Raw genomic sequence first — 22,276 nt, 5'->3', positions numbered from 1 at the left:
TACATTGCTGGGGAGCAGAAATTGGTACAATCCTTACAGAAGGCAATTGGCATTATTTATCAAAATTACAGAGGCATATACCCTCTGACTAAGCAATTTTACCTCTGGAAATTGATTTTACAGAATACTCACATTTTTTATTCATTGCAATATGATTTGTAATAAGAAAGGATTGGAAACAAGCTAAATGCCCAGTAAATTATGGTTCCTCTCTTCAAAGAAATGCTATGTAAAAAAGAATAGAGTTGCTCTGTACTAATATAGGAAAATCTCCAAGATATATTAAGTGGTTTTTAAAAAGTAAAGTGTAGAACAGTGGGTATAGTATGTTACTTTTTGGGTAGAGATGGGATAATAACACATGCATGCACACAGACATATACAGAAGCTCTGGTTGGCACACACGATAGCAGTACTCATCTCTAGTGGGAGGGGTCTGGGCAGATGGGAGACAGAAGTAAAAGGGGAACTTTTCACTGGAGACCTTATCTAGGTTTAACTTGTGAACCATATTGCAATGTTCTGTGAATACTACCTAGTCAAAAAATTATATTTATTCCCACTATTAAACCATTAACATATTGAGCATCTACTGTGTGCTAGACCCAGGAGATACAAATGTGAATATGGTTGTGGTTTCGTGGAAAGATTCACTGAACTTAAAATACCCATGGCTATAATCCCAGCACTTTGGGAGGCCGAGGCAGGTGGATCACTTGAGGTGAGGAGCTTGAGACCAGCCTGGCAAACATGATGAAACCCTGTCTCTACTAAAAATACAAAAATCAGCTGGGCGTGCTGGCACGTGCCTGTAATCCTAGCTACTTGGGGGGCTAAGGCAGGAGAATCACTTGAACCTGGGAGGTGGAGGTTGCAGTGAACTGAGATTGCGCCATTGCAATCCAGCCTGGGCAAGGAAACGAGACTCTGTCTCAAAAACAAAAACAAAAACCAAAAAAACCCACTTGATTCAAAGTCGGATTCTGCTTCTCACTAGCTATGCATCTTGGCACACAGGCATGCAACAAGTATTTATCAAATGAATTTATGGTTGAAGTCACTTAACGTTTCTGAGACTGTTTCCTCCCACATAAGATGAGGATAGAGATGCCTCCTATCTCACAGTGACATTGTGAAGACAATGATAGATTGTGTCACCACATCTAGTGATAATTAATGAAACCTGTTATGTGCTAGGCACTTTCACATCCATTATTTCCTGGACTTCTCATGGGAACCCGTGATGTGGGCATATATTCACTTACTCATGAGGAAATGGAGGGACTGAGGGGAAGAATGGCTTGCCGAAGGTTTCCTTCTGGTCTTTCTTTATTGCTACTTTCCCCGTGATGCTCCGCACTAGAAACTTTGTAGGTTACGCAGGAGGTACTATATAGTAGGTACTCAGAGAACTTTGAAAATCAAGAAAAACTAATGTTTTTCCACTATTCTCAGTGACATCTCAGAGCAGCAGAAAATCAGTAGATGAATTTTGGAAAATTCAATTTAGAAATATACTAGCTGGTCTGTTTGACATTCACTGCACTAAACACTTAGGGAAAATACAACAATGAAATATTCATGCTTCTAAGAAAGCAGGAAGGATAAAGACTAAGCCACAAAAATACTCATAAGGGAAAGGTGAAGGTAGAAACTCAGTCTAAAGGATGCTGCACTTGGAATCTTGTATACTTACTAACAAGTGTATCTCACAGGGAGTAAAATGATATACCCGATATGGTACAATTTTTAAAATGTTTTTCTTGGAGTAAAACATACAAGCAGATCATGCACAAATCAATTGATTTTTATAAACTAAAGGACAGGTGATTTTTATTAAATGACATGGATTAAGAAGTAGAATATTACCAGCACCTGGAAGCCACCTCTGGGATCCCTTTCTGTCACAATCCATAGCTCAAGATAACCACTGTCTTCACTTTTAACATCATAGATATGCTTTGACTATATTTGAAATTTATGTAAATGGAATTATATAGTATGTACCCATTTGTGGCCAGCTCCTTTCACTCAATATTGTATTTGTAAGATTCACTCATTTTGAGTGTAAATGTAGTTCATTCATTCTTATTACCATGTTGTATGTTACACCTTTTATCTCTCTTCTGCTGATGGACATTTGGGTTGTTTTCCTTTGGGCTGTTATAAAGAGATACAGGCCAGGTGCAGTGGCTCACGCCTGTAATCCCAGCACTTTGGGAGGCTGAGACAGGCTGATCACGAGGTCAGGAGTTCAAGACCAGCCTGACCCACATGGTGAAACCCCGTCTCTACTAAACATACAAAAATTAGCTGGGCGCGGTGGTGCAGGCCTGTAATCCCAGCCACTCAGGAGGCTGAGGCAGAATTGCTTGAATCTGAGAGGTGGAGATTGCAGTGAGCTGAAATGTTGCCACTGCACTCCAGCCTTGGCAACAGAGTGAGACTCCGTCTCAAACAACAACTAAAACAACAAAAAAGGATACATTATAAACATTTTTCAACATCTTTTGGTGAATATGTGCATATATCTCTGTTGGGTGCATACTTAGGGATGGAATCGCTGGGTTGCAGGATACATGTTAATTCAGCTTTCTAGATAATGCCAAACAGGTTTTTAAAGTGATTGTAAAAAGTTCACTTTGACTAGCAGTATGGTCAGGCCCTTTAATTGTAGTCATTCTGGATGGTATGAAGTTAGATTACATTGAAATTTCAATTTGCATTTCTGGTATGTATAATAAATTGAGAACTTGTCCATATGTTTATTGACTTTTTTGAAAAATAACTGTTTGTCCTCTCTTCAGAAATGCCAGTGGAAACATTCTGCCTGTTTTTAATTGGATTTTTCTCCTTCTTGCTGATCCGTAGGTGTTCTTTATATATCTGTAAACAAACCTTTTTTTGGATATATGTGTTGCAATTATGTTACTCTGTGGTTTGCCTTTTTGCTAATGTTGTCTTTTCACGAACAGAAGCTCTTAATTTTAATCTTGTCTAATGATCGGTTTTTTCTTTGTATTAGTACCACATGTGTTTAAGACATTGTTTACCCCAAGATAATGAAGATTTTTGGGACATTTTCTTTGGATCGTGTTATTGTTTTACTTTTTACCTTTAAAATCCATCTGGAATTGATTGGGGATGGGAGAGTCAGTTGATCCAGCACCATTTACTGGAAAAACAGAACCAATCTGACTCCCAATAGAGCACAACAGCACCTGCCATAAATCAAGTGACCACATATTGTAAATCTGTTTTTGGACTTTATTCCATTGGTCAGTTTGTCTATCCTTCTACTATTTCTATGGCTTTATAATGGGTCTTGATATATGATAGTGTAAGTCTTTTCTAGTGGGCTCCAGTTTTTCACCCCATCAAACCACCTAGTGCTGAAGTGCCACCTCCACCTCGCGCTTTTCTTTCAATACGTCCGTGCGAGTGCGATTGATTTGCCGGTTCCCCGTGGCTGGTTCGTTTGTAGTTACCTGGGTCTTTGTCCCGTCAAAGCCCTTCACACCGAAAGCCAGCCAGGTGTCTGCAGACGAGCAAAGCAGACCTGCTGGGTAATTAAATAACGCGGGGAAGGGGGAGGAGTGGATTAGACGAGGTTGTCTCCGGAGAGAGCTTCAGAAAGGAAGTGATCGAGCTATACTTGAGGACTGGCTCCTCGGAGAGATACGAAGAGAGCTAAACTCTAAAATCCGGGCAGAGGAGGCCAGGCGAGGTCGCCGAATGTAAATGTCTCGGGGGGTTCCGCTAGGCAGCACGAATCGGCTCGCCGGGGTGTGGCCGCGGAACCGCAAATCACCAGTTGAGGGCCGGAGTGCCCGCCACCGGCTCAGAGTTGCGCCTGCTGCTGCCCGGGCCGGGGCCGGGGCCGAAGCTGCGAGGCGCACGGGCTAGCAGTGCGCGGGCTTCTCGGCGGGTATGCCCCGCGAACCATGAGCGGCCCCCGCTCCCGGAGCAGCCGCAGCGCCGGCAGTGCGAGGCAGGCCGCGCGGCGCCTTTGAGCCCCCGCCGGAGATCCGGAGAGACCAAGCGTCCAGCGCCGAGCCCGGAGGTGAGTCTCCGCCGCGCGCCCAGCGTCCTTGGGGTGCTGTTCCTCCCGGGGCGTCTGAACTTCCCCTACACCGGTGAGGACGCACAGGGAAGTTTGTTGGAGAAAGTTAGACTCTGGGGAAAGTAGAGCCGGCAGTTGTTGGTCCCTTCCCTCCCCCTCAGCGGATCTGGCGTTGGAGGCGGGGGTGGCTGAAGTGGGGTCTGGGGCTTGCCCTCTCCCGGCCCTCCGAGCGCCCTGGGACTCCGGGGACGCGGCCCACGGCGGGGAGCGCTCAGCGACTGGCGGCCAGGCATCTCTGCTCGGTGGCACTCGAACGGCATCTTCCCTGGCGCTGGCCTCGCCCGACCCCTGCCCGTCCGGGCTGCTCGGCCGGCCACCCAGCCCAGTCCACTCCCGCCCAGCGTCTCTCTGCGGAATGCGGCCGGAGTCGGGGAGATGCCAGGGCTCAGAGCGCTCCGCAGGAAGCCCAAGGCTCGGGGGAGGGGAGTTTCTCCGCTAATCCCTTGGGAAGTTTGCAAAGAAAGCGAAGGAGCCTGCCCTGTAACTGTTGACAACATCTCCCTCCCTCTCTCCCTTTGTTGAGAAAGAATGAATAGTCGGTTGTGTAGCTCCCTCCGCGTCGCGGTGGGGAGAGGGGAGGGAAGGCGAAAGGAGGGACGGTGGGCGCGATTTGGGAAGGAGATTCGGAAATATCGCACAGCCGATCCCTCCTTACCCACTTAGGCCGCTGAGGGCGCCACCGCTTTAAAACAGTGTGATCAGGTGTAGACACTCGTCGGGGAGGAGGTCGAGCGGACTCCGAAACATCTGGCAAGGCGGCATGTTCCTTGGGGCGGTGGGTCGGGTCATGGTTGGAGTTATGGGGGTGAAGAACTCGTGTTGGCGTTAAGTCGCTTGAAGCAAGGTGCAAAGGAGGAAAAACCATTCGCCTAACCTCATGTCTGTTTTCGCTTAAAGCTGTTGACTGAGAGGAAAAATAGAGCCGTGCGTTCAGATTCTTTTAAACCTTGACTTTATCTCCCAAGGCTACACAGACCTCCCCATGGAAAGTACATTGGCCGAGGGAAGGTCAGTTTGGGAGCTGATAGCCTCCCTTGTGTTGCCTGGGACTGAGTTGAGATCCTGGGGGGTAGGGGAGACCTTATTGCTGGGGTGGGTCCCAGCTGAACAAAGGTCCAAGTGGGAAGGGGCTACCCGGGTAACAACGGGGAAGCCCGCAGGCAAAGCGCTTGTCTGCAGATGCACCAGGGGGTATTGAGGGTAAAGACCTTGCCAAGCTGGGGCTCCCACGCCGCCCCAGCTCCAGCTTTCTCTAAACTGCTGCTGTGAAGGCTGACATTTCTAGGATGGCTAACCAAGGTCTCAGTCTCCTGTTCATATAGAAAGAACTGCTTGTCAAATGCATGCTAATCTTAAGAACCTTATCGGGTAAATCTTGTAACTGTGTTGCTCTAATTACAATCCATGGAAGAATTATTCATACTTGAATCATTGGCCAGACTTCATAAGTTTACTTCAAAAATAAAGGGATACTCTTAATTCCTAAACCCAAGCAAAACTTCATTTTAAGTGAATAAGCCAATTGAATATATATGGTTGTTCCATATCCTCTCCCTGGCTGGCTCTCCAGAGAAGATACAAAACTACAGATCCAAGTTGTAAATTCTCTTCATGGGGCAGTCAAGACGGTTACATTTCCAGAGTTTGAAATATAATGAAAGGTTTTTAAAGCCAAGCCCACATCAGATAACCATTATGAGTTTAACTTGAAAATATCCCATTTCAGAAACAAGAGTAAAATCCAAACAAGTGGGCTGCGTATCTCTGCTTCAGCTTGCAAGATCATCAGTTTCTTTGAGACATCATTGTAAAACAAGTGAGTTGGGCCTCAGTTCATAAGCATTTCAAAGCCCGAAGACTGACCAGGCCCAGGGAGCCAGCACATATGGTAGAGTTTGTCAGGCTTGCTCTTGTTCTTGATGTGTACATGGGTCTCAGACTGTCATACCAAGATGCAGTCTTTGACCTTTGTATAATATTTCAAAATCCAGCATTAGACTGAGCCAGGATGTTGTGTCTGTTTTCCTGCACAGTAGAGAGAGGTCAGATGCTCAGAGTCTCACCTGGGCTTTTTTCTAAAGACTTCATGTAGACTTTTCTAAAGACTTGGTATGCCTGTGTGTGTGTCTGTGTCCATGTCCTGCTTGACTTGGTGTCTTTGCATCTATTATTCTAGGTTAAAACATTTCCCTCCCCATCCTTCCCAGTTGCAGTCTTCATTTGTGAACTCTCAGTGACTTCCTTTGCTAAGTCTCACTATGACAGAGATACAGTGACTCTTATCTGACAAGACAGACCTGGCCCTTGCCCTGCTTAGAGGGGACCTACTGTTTACTAAGTGCTTGCTGTATTTCAAGAACTTGTATACACAGTCACTTTTAATTTTTACAACAATCTTACGAAATAGCTGTTAAGTCATTTTTAAAGTAAGAAACTGTCAGAGAGAGGCCAGGTGTGGTGGCTTATGCCTGTAATCCCAGCATTTTGGGATGCTCAGGTGGGCATATCACGAGGTCAGAAGATGGAGACCAGCCTGGCTAATATAGTGAAACCCCATCTCTACTGAAAAATACAAAAAATTAGCTAGGTGGTGCACGCCTGTAGTCCCAGCTACTTGAAAGGCTGAGGCAGGAAAATCGCTTGAACCCAGGAGGCGGAGGTTGCAGTGAGCCAAGATGGCACCACTGCACTCCAGCCTGGGCGACAGAGCGAGTCCCAAGCCATATAACTAGTAAGTCAGTGGCAGAGTAGGGATTTGAACCTGTAAATATCTGCTTCCAAAGCCTAGGTTCTAAGTCATACCATTTTATTTATTTATTTATTTATTTATTTTATTTTATTTGTTGTTGTTGTATGAGTATTTTAATTTACACAGTTATTATATCTGAATACAATTGTGGGGATAACTTTTCTACTGTTCTTCCATTGCAATTCTTCAGAATGCCAAATGCAGTTTCTAAAAAAATCAAGTGGTACAGCCAGGTGCAGTGGCTCATGCCTATAATCCCACCACTTTGGGAGGCCGAGGTGCGTGGATCATGAGGTCAGGAGTTCAAGACTAGCCTGGCCATATAGTGAAACTCTGTCTTCACTAAAAATAAGCTGGGCATGGTGGCACACGCCTGTAGTCCCAGCTACTCTGGAGGCTGAGGCAGGAGAATCACTTGAACCTGGGATGTGGAGGTTGTGGTGGGCCAAGATCGTGCCACTGCACTCCAGCTTGGGCAACAAAGTGAGACTCTATCTCAAAAACAAAAACAAAAACAAGCGGTACATAGGAAGTATATAATGACTAGGGACTTTGAGACAGAAATGTTTCCAAGTGGAGAAAACATGGGAGCCAGAGGCTGGAGTCTTGGGTTTAGTCTCCATGGTGCTGTCGTTCCAAGCACTTGTTCATACAGCAAGACCTTTGCATTTGCTGGATCCCCTGCCTGGAACTCCCTTCAGACCTTTTCTTGACTGGTTCCTTCTCTTCCCTTTTTTCAGGTCTTATGTTGTTGTTACCTCTTCAGAGAGGCCTTCCCAGTCCACCCTAATGTAACGTAGCCCATATCATCTTTCATTAGTTCATCCTGTTTTATATTCTTTAGCCTGCTTACAACTTGGTTGTTACCTCATTTATTTTCTTGTTTGTATAGGTTGGATTCCTCCATAAGAGCAGGACCTTGTCTAATTTATAATAGCCTAGGTACACCATGAGCCCTCAGAATATAAATTGAATGAATAGACATTTATTTCCCTTATCTAGAAAAATGAACTGGAAATTACCAGGACCTATGGTCATTACTTATTGTCTGCTTCCTTCAGAGTATTATTAACTTCATAAGGACAGACAACTTCTGTCTTGCGTAATGCTGGCCCCAACACCTAACACCGTACCAGCCATAAAAGAGGCCCTCCATGAGTGTTTGTGTTGAAGAATGAATGTTTCTACTGATTGAATGATACCTCTTCATCATCATTGAATTCTGTTTCTCAGGTAAACAATTCTGACTGAATTGCTGTGTACCAAAGAGACTCACAAATCCAGAGGTTCTCAGTCCTGGCTTCCCATTGGACAATACTGAAGACGGATGCCAGTGTCCCACCCACAGAGATTCTCATTTCATTGTTCTGGGCTGAGGCTTGGGCATCAGGATTTTAAGAGCTTCCCAGAGGATTCTTATGTGCAGCCAGGTTGAGAACCAATGACTTATGTTGTTATGCTAGAACTCATTCCTTGCTTTGGTCCTTTTAGGCTTGAAGAAGCCGTGGTGAGAGAGGGCAGGGATATAATTCACAGATATTGTATGATTCCTGACAGTTTAAGAGGTACTTTCACAGCTGTTATCATATCTGATAATAACAAGCTAAGGAATTTACTCTCTGGTTTAAATATTCCCTTTATGTTGATGACTCCTAAAAATCTCCATCTGCCTTCACACCTAATTGTGCATACCAGTATTTAACCTCCTCCTAGATCAAACTATTTGCTGGTACCTCACCTGCAGCAGCTCCAATGGTGTGCGTGGTTCCTGCAGGGGTCTCCTTCTCAAACTACTCGGCGTGTTACAGCATCACACCACCTCCCGTGGCTGGAGGCTCCTTCGTTCCAGCCAGATGCCTCGAGCTCTGATGTCTCTTCACTCTCTCCTTCCTCTCCCTTCACCCAGCTGCTGCCCCAGGTCAGACTCCCTCATTGTTCCTCCATGGGTTGTCACCATCAGCCTCAGTGACCTCCCTGCCTCCTTTTTCTCTCCCGTCCAGAACAACCAGAGTCACTTACCTGGGTACAGACTGGGTCATGTCCTTCCCTTCCAGATCTTCCCTAGCACTTACAATCAAGTCCAGACACCTCAGCAGGGCTTTCAGGACTCTATGGTCTGGTCCTAACCTGACCTGCTTCTGGGAAATGCTTCTGGGCCTCACTGGAGCCACAGCACACAACTTGGAGTGCCCTGAGCCTGTGGGGACCTTCCATGCCTTTATGCATCTGCCGTTGTAGCATCCTCTCGGGAGGCTTTTCCCCACATGTTAATTTCAAAATGCCTTGTCTCTATTGTTGCCCTCTCTGAGACTCCTCAAGTGTTTTGTCAGAATTGTTCCTTCCAGCATAAGAGTTTCTGTTTATGAATTATTCTCTCTTAAGTTCATGGTCAGGTACTGGGGCTTAAGCATTTTGTTTCTCCAGGCATATTCTATGAAGTAGGCCCTTAAATGTTGAACTGAAGGTAGGAAGGGGAAGTATTAACATCCCTTGTTATTGGAGAACAAATTGAGGTGTTGGTAACCTGAAGGGCATTTTAGAACACTTTAGGGCAGTCTTGAAGTCCAGATAGATTTTGGAGAAGCAGAGAGGAAACAGGCTGCCAAAGGCACTGGTGTTAGGGCGACTTTTGCCCATCATGCTATCTTGGAAATAGATTTGATCAACAATGTGGCCCTATGCGCATGAAGAAGTTCTGCAGGGTGCTGCAGGCCTCCCCATGAGGTTCTTTAAAATGATCCAGGCCTGTCTATGAAGAAGGAAGGTGCTGATAGCTGAACAGGCGAGAATTCACAAGGGGTGTGTATGTGTGTGTGGTGGAAGAATCCTATTTGGTTTACGTCACTTGTGTTCAGGCAGGGGGCCTAGGCAGTTTGGTTTCCTTTCTAATACGGATGGTTGGCATTGAGCAAGTGCTGACAGTGTGCCAGGTACTGGCCAGAGCTGGGAGGGGCTGCACGGGACTCTGTCCCATTGTTCTGCACCCACTGTGAGCAGGCCTTCTGTGTGGTCCCAGTTAGACATGGAGCAGGCAAGCTCCAGAATTACTGGATTTGACAAAGAACTGAGGACAAGGTTAGGATTCTGTACCTTCAGCAAAGATGCTTCTTCCACCTGACGCCCCCACCTCTGTGCTTCTCCCTGTCTTGTGTGGAAGCAATGGAACATGTGTGTTTTGTTGCATACACACATACAAACGTGTGTTTTCTTTATACACTCCAACATCATTGTCTCGGTTCCACTAATAACAGCTTGTGGAGGGCTGCATTCTTGGTTGTCCTCAAGCCGTGTCCCAAGTCCGCAGTTCCTTTGTAGAACCGACTTTGCAGTAGTGCTATTAAGTGATAATTTTCACTCAAAGCTCTTCCCCAAATAATGCAGCGGAAAGGTGGTCTGTGATGAAAGAGGGCTGCAGGACTGGAGAACACACTAAGAGGCAGCTGTCCTCACCAGTCTAGGGGAAGGGCTGTGTGTTGGGCTTGGCCGCCCTGCAGTGCTGTCCAAAGCAGCCAGAGTCTGGTATCATGACTAGTGTAGGACAGATTCTGGAGCCTGTGTCTCCAGGGGCCAGCCCTCTTTTGTTTTGCCTCCTATTTTTTTTCCTCTGTACATTGGCCTTAAAAATGTCTTATATAATTTGTCTTAGGCCAAAACTATAGTTTGCTTTGGAGCTGGAGGCACTGACTCTGCTCAAGGTAAACATTTCACCTCGTGGTCCTAGCTAGGAGCAAGTATCAGGTCCACTTCTGTACACAGCCTCATGTGCCAGTCTCTTTTCCCTTTCCATGCTCCCTTTGCCCCCCACCCTCACCACTTTTTTTTTCCTCTTCCCTTTTCCTGTCTATTCTTCCCTGACTGTACAGGCACCCATGGGCATTGCCTAACCCTGCTGGTGGCAGGCAGATCCTGACCCCTCTGGGAGCTGTGTACATGCAGCCCCCTCCCTAGTGGCGTTCCTCTGCAGCTGAGCCCACTGGTATATGGCAGAATGGCCCACCTCCTGACCCCTGACCCTAGCCCATGTTCACTAATTAGAGTACGTTGATTTATTTATAAACACTGGGTCTTGGCCAGAAAAATTCTGTCCCATTGTCCTGGGTAGCACAACTGAGGGCTGGTCTGGCACCGAAGGCAATTCTAGCAGCTCAAGAATTCCAATAATTTCCACCCATTCTTATCATTTACAGGGTGGTGGAAATATGTGAGCTAATTATCTAACAGTTTATAATATTTTCTTTCATGTACTTATTACTGCAACTGTGAGTCCTCCCTTAATTATCTTTTTTTTTGCTAGTTGTGTTTTTTCCATCAGTAATCTGAAATAATAAAATGGCTTATATGCCACTAACAACTCTGATAGTATTCACCCTCTTGGTTTTGCTGCCAACCCAGGAGAATTCCTATGTAGGATCATTTCAGGAGGAAGATAAGTAAACTTCCCGTTCTTATTAGACTCCACTAGTGATACCATTAAATGGTGATCTGTTAATGGTCTGTGAATATTTCATTTTATGTGGCATATTTCCATTTCCTTTTGTAAGAAGGAAGTCAGTTCTTGTGACTCTCTTAGATTTATACCTTCACTATTTTCTTTCCCCCTTAGAGTTGAGAATTATGGCCGCAGGAAAATTTGCAAGCCTTCCCAGAAACATGCCAGTGAATCACCAGTTCCCCCTGGCCTCGTCCATGGACCTTCTGAGCAGCAAGTCCTCTCTCACTGAGCATCGCACAGATGCCTATCAAGACGTGTCTATACACAGCACCCTTCCACGGAAGAAGAAAGGTCCTCCTCCCATAAGGTCCTGTGATGACTTCAGTCACATGGGCACCCTCCCCCATTCCAAATCCCCACGGCAGAACTCGCCTCTGACGCGTGACGGCGCCCAGGAGAGCCCACGGCAGGACCGGCAAGGCGAAACCTTCACCTTCAGGTAACTTCTGTAATTTCACAAGTGAAGATGATTTGTCTTAAAGGGATTTTTAAAAAGTTTGTGTTAGGAAAAACGTCAAACATACACAAAGTTGAATGAATAATTTAATTACTCCCTTGAGCCGGTCACCTGGCTCCAATAGTTCCCAGCCCAGGGCCAGTTCTGTTTTGTCTGTACTCCCACCTACTTCCCTCCTCTGGTATTATTTTGAAGCAAATCTCAGATTTCATGTTATTTGATCTGTAAATATTTTGGCCTGTTCCTTTCAAAGATACGGACTTTTATTTTGAAAACTATATAACCACAATATAAAAAACTGTAACACCTAAATAAAAATTAACCACTTCTTAACATTATATAACATTTGAGGGTATTTTAAAATCCACCTTCCTCTGTCAAGTCCCTTAAAAGAAAGCCCAAGTATTTTTTTTTTTAACAGATTGGGAACTATGTCCATCCACTTCTATAGAGATGCCATGATGTCTACAAATTGACCCCATATCTCCTTATATTTAGTTGTCAGCATGCTGAAATAAAATTTTATATGGATGTACCGTTAGTTCAGCTTCAGAACACTTGGACAAGAATTGATTTTTCCCTCTCTGTGACAGACATCTGAGTAAATGAGCTTAATGATTATAAATGCTTTTTCTCTGGGTTTGTAATGGGCTTGGCTGTGATTGGTTTCTGCCTGTGAGAGCTAGTTTGGAAACTGCACTCCTTTTCCTGTTGGGGAAGATCAGCAGCCTGTGATGCTATCTGGTAAAGAGTGGGACGGTTTCTTTTGTTATCTCTCTTTTTGTCCAACGTTGTTCTTTGATCTTAGCTCATTTATTTGTTCAATATCTATATATGGAGCACTTATATTAGAGTATGTTGATTTTATAAGCCCCAGGGCTTACCAGGAAAATTCTGCTCAGTCCTTCTGATTATCTTAACTGAAGGGCTGGTCCAGCATTGAAGACATTCTAGTGGCCAAATTATTGCAGCAATCTGTGCTTGCCCGTTTATAGGGGTGGTGGAAATATGTGAACTAACAGGCTAGCAGTGGAACATCTGAAGCAATGTCTTCCCAGAGCTTACTTTCTAGTGAGCAACTTAGGTAATACATACGAATAAATAGGACAATTGCAGATTATACCAAATGCTATAGAGGAAATGGAGTGACATGCTGGAGATTTATTGGAGGTAATACGTTTTTGGTAGGATGAACAGGTTTCTGAGATGGTATTTAAGCTAAGACTTGCATAAGGAGGGAAGGCAACCGTGGGCCTCCCAGGCTGTTGCAGGCATAGGGAAGGCAAGTGCAGAGAACTGGAGGTGAGAGCAAGTGTGGCACGTTTGAAAACCCCAAAATGAACTAGAATGGCCTGTGGCTGGAGTGTAGCACATTGAGAGGAGAACAGTGTCAGTGTTGGTACAAAGCTAAGGTGAACAAGAGTTCAGAATTATTTTCAGTTCCAGTTCCATAATTGTAATAGTACAAAAAATAAGTGGAGGCCCAGATAATCTCCATAGAAACCATTAGAGAGCCCTGAACTGCTTCTGACACCAGATTAGAACATTCCTTGGGGCATCCTGGGGGCTAGAAGGTCCTGGACCCACTCCACAAAATCTAGGTGGGTGAGCTCCCAGCTCAGAGAGCTAGCAGTCAGCCAGTGCTGGAATGGGTGAACATGGAGATGCATATCTGTGCACAGGATTGTTAATATCGCATCATTGGCACTTAAGGGGCAAGAATGCAGGAGGGAGCAGCAAAGACAGGTAACTCCTGGCCTGCTAAAGATGAGCACAGATGCCAGGCTGCATGATGTGGAGTCAGAACCAACTAGCTGGCTTATAGTGGACTGCGTTTCATTTATTAACTTGAAGTGCACTGAGTGAGGTGTCTACCATATACTAGACACAGACAGTTTATAGACTTACTCCTTGATGTTCTGAGGCCCTGGCTAGGTGCCAACTCTTACAAAGGGAAACTCCACACACTAGGGGGGTGGGTGGGGAGGTGGTAGTAATGGAGTCACTCTTCTTATCTTGGGGAAGTTCTCGGTAAACACCCAAGGTCCAAGCTGTCAAGCTGCCAAGAGCTTAAAGCTTTTTGATTTGAAAACTGACTTGGACAGAAGTCATATTTCTGTAAAAGATGTTACCAGAGGGTGGGTGCAGGTCCTGAATTTGAAGTCCAGGCTGTGGAAGACTTAAGCACTGCTGGTTTAAGGTTTGTTTATGATTGAGAGCTATATTAATCCAAATTCACATATTTTTTTCTTAACTGAAAACATCTTACTGTTAAAGATGAATACAGGAAGTAACAAATGTGTATCCCTCAAAAACTATGCTGAGTGGGAAGATGCATGGTTCTCTGTCAAAGGGTCATAAAGTCCTACCGCGCTCTGTTCTATTATTAATATATTTATTTTTCTAACACATTTTTTTAAAACTCCTGAGGTGTTCCCAATTTTGAGGAGTTCAAAATACCTTACAAATTTTTTTTGTTGAGTATTTCTAATAAGATTATAAACTGCCTAATTTCCTTTTTGAAATCAGCCATGATGTAAACAGAGTTTTTACACATGAAAAGCTAGGACCAAGCAGCCTGAATGAGAACCCAAGGCTCTAGAGAGGGAGGTTTTGCCAAAGGTGCCGCAGCAGAAATACAGTGAGAGAAATAGAACTTCTCATTCAGCAATTTCAGTTGAAAGGAGCTGTGGAACATCAGCCATTCACAGCAGCTCAGTCACCTCTTTTTTTCTTTTCATAGTGAATTCAGGGGTTAATTTCAGTTGACAGTGACTTGCCTGGGTGTCAGCTCTGAAAACACTGCATCTCATCGTGTTGGTATTGGCCTGACAAATGTTGGCATGAAGATAGTGGGCCGCCTTGGATATCTCCTGCAACCGCTGTCTAGCTCTGTGGCCAGTTTAACTGACAGTCGCTCAGAGGGAGGCACTCCAGATAAGCACCTCCTTGTCCTGTGAACTACTCTGTTGCAAGTTTGTGCTTTTCCAAAAAAAATAAGATTGGCTTATTAGTCATTAAAAAGTCACCTTTATTATAATTGAATATTCATTGAACATCCATCCTGTGGGAGGCCCAAGACAAAGCAGAGGAAGTCTCCTCTTTGATCTTAAAACTTGCATGATTAAGTTGTCATATCTATGTGTGTCATTTCCTCCTGAATTATTAATTCCTACATTATTAATCATTATCCTAATGATTATCATTTATACATTCTTAATTATCCTAATAATTATTAATTGTTGTCTATCTCCTACATTTTGTAGTTTTCAGAGAGCTTACAAGATATGTGCATAAACTATCTGGTTTGAACGTTGCAACCCTGTGTGAGAGATTTAGCAGATTTCGTTATGAACACTGTTATCGCCATCATTAGTATCATCATTTAGAGTTGAGGAAATGGATTCAGGGATGTTGAGGCACCTAAGATCATACCCTAATGGATGACTGAGGTAGGATTAGAACTTAGAAAGTATTCTAAGGCCTTCCCCGGACAGTGTGTTCCATAGTCTCCCAGGAATGCTGGCACCAGCTGTGGCCATCGTCTGAGCTATCTTCTTGCACAGGGGTCAGTCCCCTGCCTGTATTCAGTGCCTTGGATACCTGCTTTGGGGAGAATGGAGCCTTACCTGTCAAGAGCCAGGCAGAAGGCACGCCTGGAAGGGGGAGTTGGTCTTCTCTTTTGGAGACTGTTTCTCTTGTCTTTGTTGTTGTCTTGGCTACCCTCGGATGTCCTTGTGGTTTTGAAAGGTGGCCAAAGCCAGAAGCCAGGGAGCTCTTAAACCTGCTGCTTGATGTCACAGAAGGAGCCTTTGTTCTGAAAGTGGACCCAGGTTTCTCTGAGAGGTCTGCAGACAGGATTTTCTCTTGATATTCACATCATTCAGCTGATATCCCGTTGATTCATTTATATTCAAGGATGATTTTTTAAATTTATTCTTATTTTTCTATAAGTTATTGAAGTACAGGTGGTATTTGGTTACATGAGTAAGTTCTTTAACAGTGACTTGTGAGATTTTGGTGCACCCATCACCCGAGCAGTATACACTACATCATATTCGTAGTCTTTTATCCCTCACTCCCCTCCCACTCTTCCCCACAAGTCCCCAAAGTCCATTGTATCATTTTTATGCCTTTGCCTCCTCATAGCTCAGCTCCTGCATCAGTGAGAACATACAATATTTGGTTTTCCATTCCCGAGTCACTTCATTTAGAATAATAGTCTCCAATCTCATCCAGGTCACTGTAAATGCTGTTAATTTATTCTCAAGGATGAATTTGTATTCGAGTCTGGAACCTTCCTTGGGCTGAGAGAGGACTGGTTCCTGTTGTTGGGATGTCCGTGTTGCTAGAATAGCTGAGGGATCAGGGCTTGGAGACCATTCAGGTCTTTTCCTGCCTGTGGGTACGTGGAGGCACACATTCTTGGGAACAGCTGCGAGTGCCTAATTCCTTCTGCCTTTTGTGCTGTGGGAGCATGTGGTTGGACAATGTAGTGTTTCATTAGTTTGCATGAGTGGAGCTGACTGACTCATCACAAGTGTTTTAACTAACAGTGGCCAGAAAGTCTGCAGAATTATCCCTAGTTAAAATCTGGCATGCTTTCCCAGGCAGTAACCTACCCTGTCACAATGTCAGATCTTCAATGTTGTAGCAAAGATGTAAGGTCGAGGATCCATGCAGATTTTTCCTCTAAAACACTGATTTAAAGACCTAACTCTGGACTGTGTCAGTGCCGTCATCTGAAAATGGTATTAGTTGTTCCTCTTCAGAACCACTGATTTCTATGACTATTGCCTTCTCCTTAACAAAGCAAGATGTTCCCTCAGACATCTAAATACACCAGCCTTTAGCTCAGAGTTAATCAGAAGGATGTATGATATGAAGGTCCACGCGCAAACATCTGCAGTTTATTTATACCCAAGCGTGTCTGCTGTCTGCAAATTGGAAGCTTTTTGTGTACTTTTTGGAGAAGAAAATTGGACTTTGAGTTTTTTTTTTTTTAAATCTTGAGCCCGGCACAGTGGCTCACACCTGAATCCCAGCACTTTGGGAGGCTGAGGCAGGTAGATCACCTGAGGTTAGGAGTTTGAGGCCAGCCTGGCCAACATGGTGAAGCCCCGTCTCTACTAATACTACAAAAATTAGCCAGACGTGGTGGCACATGCCTGTAATTCCAGCTACTTAGGAGGCTGAGGCAGAAGAATCATGTGAACCCAGGAGGCAGAGGTTGCAGTGAGCTGAGATCACGCCACTGCACTCCAGCCTGGGTGACAAGAGTGAAACTCCATCTCAAAAAAAAAAAATTTTTTTTTCTACATTAATAGATTCTATTTAATAGAAGGTATACTTAAACTGAGTGAGCATCGTGAGAATGGCTTTTTAACAGCACAAGTTCAAGAATGTTTCTGGAAAATAATAGTCCATGGGTTGAATATATGTTTTTATAAACTTAAAGCTGAGTTTTACTAACATTTTGAATACCCCTTGGTGTTTGAATGCAGCTGTTGTGAATGGTTTAGTCAGTTCCGAGGAATGGTGAATGTCCTGGCCCCTGGTGGCTCCTGGCGTGCTGAGGACAGGAGCAACTGGGTTAGAGGTGAGCTCAGCCCCTGCATCTTGTGTCGCTCCTGGGTTAAAGAAGCGCAGACTGTGGGGAGTGCCTGCAGATCTACCAGCCAGCTGTCTGATAGTTGTCTAAATCCTATACTGACAAGGATGATTTGAACCTCAATGCCAAGATCTGTGCATTCTCAGCTGTTCTGGGGCAAAAAAAAAATTTTAACTGATTGCAAACCACAACCAAGAAAATGATCAGAGAATTACACAATGCAGTCCTTGTTGAGTGGAGCTGTTTAACATCGCCTCTGGACTGTACCCTCCTCCCTCCTGCCCCAGGAGAGACCTGTTTTAAATCATGTTTTTTCAGGCCACCCGCCTGCTATTTGGGAAAGGTCAGGTATTTTAGTCTTCTGGGTTTTTCATGCCCCTCAATATATGTTAAAGCACCTTGTAAATAGAAGGTGCTATGCAGTTACAAATTATTCCTCATATTCTTGTCACGTGTGGATTTGTGAGCCAGCTGAGCCTGGCTAGAATATGCAAGCTGGAGAAGTCTTAGTTGTAACCTGAAGGAGTAGTTGCTGCAGTTGATTGGAAGGAGACTGTCCTCAGGGGGACTGGACTGGGTGGCCAGACCGGCCTGAGCCACATGGCTGATATGCCCTCAGGTCATGCTTCGTAATGGTGTCACTGTCCAGTCTTTTCCCAAGAGGCTATCGGTTAGATTGGATGTAGAATTTCAAGCTCTCTTCTCAGAGGCTCCAAAGACAAGCATATAGGGCCTTGTTTGGAGGGTTGTGCTGTTATTTACAGGTTATAGAGGTCTGGGAAACCTTCCCTAGGTGCCCAGCTTTTGTGCAGTGTGGCCTGTCTGTAGTTCCAGTTGGCCTGTGAATGTAATCACTAAAGATAAAAGAACCCCTTTTGTGAAGAGGAGAAAAAGCACAAGACAGATAATCCAGAGGTTTCAGTTCGGATCCTTGTTTTTGCCACTTATTAGGTACGTGAACTCTACAGCAAGTTCTAAACTGTAACATGGGAGTGAAAATAACCTACCCAAGGAGTGCTATGAAGGTTAACTGCTGACTAAATATAAAGGTTCCACAGAATGTCAGTGCTCTGACATTCACACTTGGGCCTGGTACACCTACTGGGAGTCTGTGTTGAGCAGGTCCCATGCCTGACCTAGCTCCCACCTGGTCACCAGCAGTTTCTTCTTTTCCTGCTCAACTCTGCTGGGATGCCTGGCTCAAAGCCACTGAGGCCTTTGCTGGGATGTCGATGTAGCCATGGCTATCAAAGAAAACCATTAGTGACCTTGATGCTGACTCTAGCAGCCTGACCTGGTAGCTTTGTGATCTTGGTTAAGTTATTTTACCTTTCTGAGTCTCCATGTCTTCAAAGGGTGACTCTAAGGATCAGATACAATCTCATGTGAGGGTGCCTAACACAGAACCTGGCATGGAGGAGGCTCAGACAGACTGGTTTCCTTCCTTCCTTCCTCCTGGAAGGCTAGAGCTGGGTGGTGCCTAATCCTCTGGTGTAACCTGAGATCACGCTCAGTGATGGCAGCTTCTGTGGGAGAAAGTTTCTCACTTGTTGATGGAGTCTGGCTGGAATCCCTGTATCAGAGTCTGCCCTACAGCAATGAGTCGTGGCCAACACTCACAGTTTACAGGTATAACAACCACACAGTGCACTAAAATATCAGCATACCATTGTACTAATACACAAAACAGAGCCTGTCTTCAGGGAACAGGCCCCAGCCCTTGCCTGATTGTTCTGGTACTTAATGTCAGTGTCTGCTGTTTATTCTTAAATGCATATTTATTAGCTTGTCTTATGCCAGGCATGGTACTAGTGAAACACAAAATAGATGTAGCCCCTGTCCTTAGGGAGTTCTCAGTTTAGGGGCATTCAGGCAAAGGCATCATTAAGTACATAAATACAAAATGAGGTACAAGGAAGATACAACGTCAGAGGACCCCAAATTACTTAGATGGGTGGAGAGAAGGCCTCTCTGGCATAGGAATTTGAAGATTTAATATAAAAAGGGAATATATTTCATTAATAATTTTTATGTAATCATGTTGAAATTATAATATCTTCGAAGTAGTAGATTAAATAAAAGGTTAGAATTAACTTCATCTTTTTTTTTTTTTTTTTTGAGATGATGTTTCACTCTTATTGCCCAGGCTGGAGTGCAATGGCACCATCTTGGCTCATCGCAACCTCCGCCTCCCAGGTTCAAGCTCTTATTGCCCAGGCTGGAGTGCAATGGCACCATCTTGGCTCATCGCAACCTCTGCCTCCCGGGTTCAAGTGATTCTCCTGCCTCAGTCTCTAAAGTAGGTGGGATTACAGGCATGCACCACCACATCCAACTAATTTTGCATTTTTAGCAGAGATGGGGTTTCTGCATGTTGGTCAGGCTGGTCTTGAACTTCCAACCTCAGATGATTGGCCTGCCTTGGCTGCCCAGAGTGCTGGGATTACTGGCATGTTCACCAATTTTTTTTAAGTTGACTACTAGAAAATTTAAAATTACCTATGTGGCTCGCATTGTGTTTTTATTGGATAGCACTGGTCTAGATTTGGGTAAGGAATTCAGATTTTCTCTGTAGGGTAAAAGGAAATCTACCCTTAAAGGATTTTAAACAAGGGAATGGCACGATCAGTTTTTAGAAGATTGCTTTGCCTCTGTGTGGAGAATGATTGATGGAGAAGAGGTTGGGGGGGAAGGCAGGAGGTGGTTGTAAAAGTACAGGGAGCAGGTGGGGGTCTGCACCAGGGTGGTAGTAGAGGAGAGAAGTCGGTGGATTCGATACACTGTTTGCAGGTACAGTCTGCCATATCTGCTGAGGGTTGAATGTGGTGGGGTGAGGGAGAGGTATAGTCAAGCATGGCTCAGGCATTTGCTGAGACAGGGAAGCTTGGGAGAGGACCAAGTCTTTATTTATTTGGTTGATTGTATTTTCTTAGGGAAGGGGGTTATAGTTGATTGCTGAGAATCAGGACTTCTGTTTGGGGTAGGCTAAGTTTGAGATGCATACATGTCTGAGTGGAGGTGTTAACCAGTCAGGCGGTTTTGGAATTACAAGCCTGGAACTCTGCAAAAAGGTCTGGCCTAAAAGGTATAAAGTTAGGAATCTGCACAGAAATAAAATTAGAGCCGTGGAAATGGATACCATCATCTAAGGAGAGATCTAGAGCTCTGTGTAAAGAGTAAAGGAAAAGAACCCTAAGGACGACCCCAGAGGAACCTCAGCACAGTTCATTCCAGGGAATTCAGCAGAGGGGGCTAAGTGCAGAGAAATGGGATAGGCTATTGATAGATAGGATCTGGATAGGGTTGGTGTTCAAAGGAAGATTTTTTTTTAAGATAATAGACAAAATTCAATACAATATCTTACCATTTAAACTAAAAGTACATTTTATCCATTACTTGATTTTTTTAATCAATATGTTTTATTTGGTTAAAACAGACCTGTTTTCAGGGCCACCCTCCCTGGGGTCTGTGTCAGCAGCATGGTGTTTGTACTCCTGTGGTTCCTTCCTAGTGGGCCTGGACATTTCCAAAGGACCCTGTAGACAGAAGAGGTACATGGGCACTGTAGTGTCTGCTTTTGCCTGAGGTGATGGCTGCTTTTTCAAGGTTTAGGTGGGTGGCCACATTGAGAGGATGAATGTCTGCCCTGGAAGACAGGTCAAGGGGGTATGTTCCTTTATCTGGTAGGCAGAAGTCCTTCCTCTTAGAGGCTTGAGGACAGTATCTCAAAACCATAGCATTTTTATTCTGCCTCTGGATTAGTTAGAAAAAGCCTTTACAAACACACTCTTTCAGAAGCCGGTAGGGAATGGGTGGGGGGTGGGTAGATGGGACTGGTGGGTTTGGAGGAAGGGCAGATAGATAGCAGCCAAACAAAGCATCTGCTTTTATCAAAAGTGCTGTGTTTGGGCTTAGACAGCCTGAAGCCTGATGATTCAGATCCTCTCTGCCTGCCAAGAGACATACTGGCCTTGATACGGTTTTTCTTGTTCTTACCCTATTCAATTTGACTGACTGCTGCCAAGTTAAAATTTCAACAGTGGCTTTTAGCTTCATGCTGTCACTAGAATTCTGCTGAGCCCAGATTAACCCATGACTGGGTCAAATTTTTATCAACTAATACAACTTTGTATTAGTCTTGGATTCCTATATAGACTCACAATAGTGTAACGTGGGATATTTAAATGATGCTGTTTTAACAGAAGGGAAACTGCCTGAAAAAGGAGTTTAGTTGCCATTCTTTTAATATAGTTCATGAACACATTCACCAGGCATTGCTATGTTTTCAGATAAGATAGACACTGACTCATAGAAAAGTAGGAACTGGCTGTTGAAATGAAAGAAGCAGGCATTTTAGAAGTAATCGGGCCTTAGAATCTCTGACAGCCAGGGAGGGAAATGTGTTCTCATCTGCAGTCTACCCTGGACTATATGAAAAAGGATTCCCAAAGTCGAGGGACATGATAAACATGGTCCCATGTCCTCAAGTTCCAAAAGAGAAACACGGTTCAGGACAATTAAAAACAACGCTGTGAGCTGGGCGCGGTGGCTCATGCCTGTAATTCCAGCACTTTGGGAGGCCGAGGTGGGTGGATCACCTGAGGATGGGAGTTCGAGACCAGCCTGACCAACATGGAGAAACCCTGTCTCTACTAAAAATACAAAACTTTTAGTAGCAACAGGGAGGGTTGTGCTGGGTGTGGTGGCACATGCCTGTAATCCCAGCTACTCAGGAGGCTGAGGCAGGAGAATCTTTTGAACCCAGGATGTGCAGGCTGCTGTGAGCCTAGATCATGCCATTGCACTCCAGCCTAGGCAACAAGAGAGAAACTCCATCTCAAAAA

General features: G+C 44.6%; 1 protein-coding gene across 3 annotated transcripts in view; it reads left to right on the top strand.

The window, feature by feature from the left end:
• Positions 1-3,847: 3,847 nt before the first annotated feature.
• Positions 3,848-22,276, top strand: part of BCAR3 (BCAR3 adaptor protein, NSP family member) — a 136,266-nt gene continuing 117,837 nt past the window's right edge. The window contains exons 1-2 of one of the 3 annotated variants that reach the window (XM_017544193.1): positions 3,848-4,063; positions 11,476-11,803. In XM_017544193.1, coding sequence (XP_017399682.1) covers positions 11,487-11,803 — 317 coding nt within the window. In that variant the 5' untranslated portion in view covers positions 3,848-4,063; positions 11,476-11,486. Of the gene's footprint in view, positions 4,064-8,417; positions 8,438-11,474; positions 11,804-22,276 lie in introns of those variants that run through there. The other 2 variants (XM_017544194.2, XM_037744165.1) reach the window with 2 other exon arrangements.

Source organism: Cebus imitator, unplaced genomic scaffold (assembly GCF_001604975.1).
Source record: "Cebus imitator isolate Cc_AM_T3 unplaced genomic scaffold, Cebus_imitator-1.0 Scaffold166, whole genome shotgun sequence".
Lineage (NCBI taxonomy): Eukaryota > Metazoa > Chordata > Mammalia > Primates > Cebidae > Cebus > Cebus imitator.
This window is presented reverse-complemented; position numbering and strand designations above follow the sequence as displayed.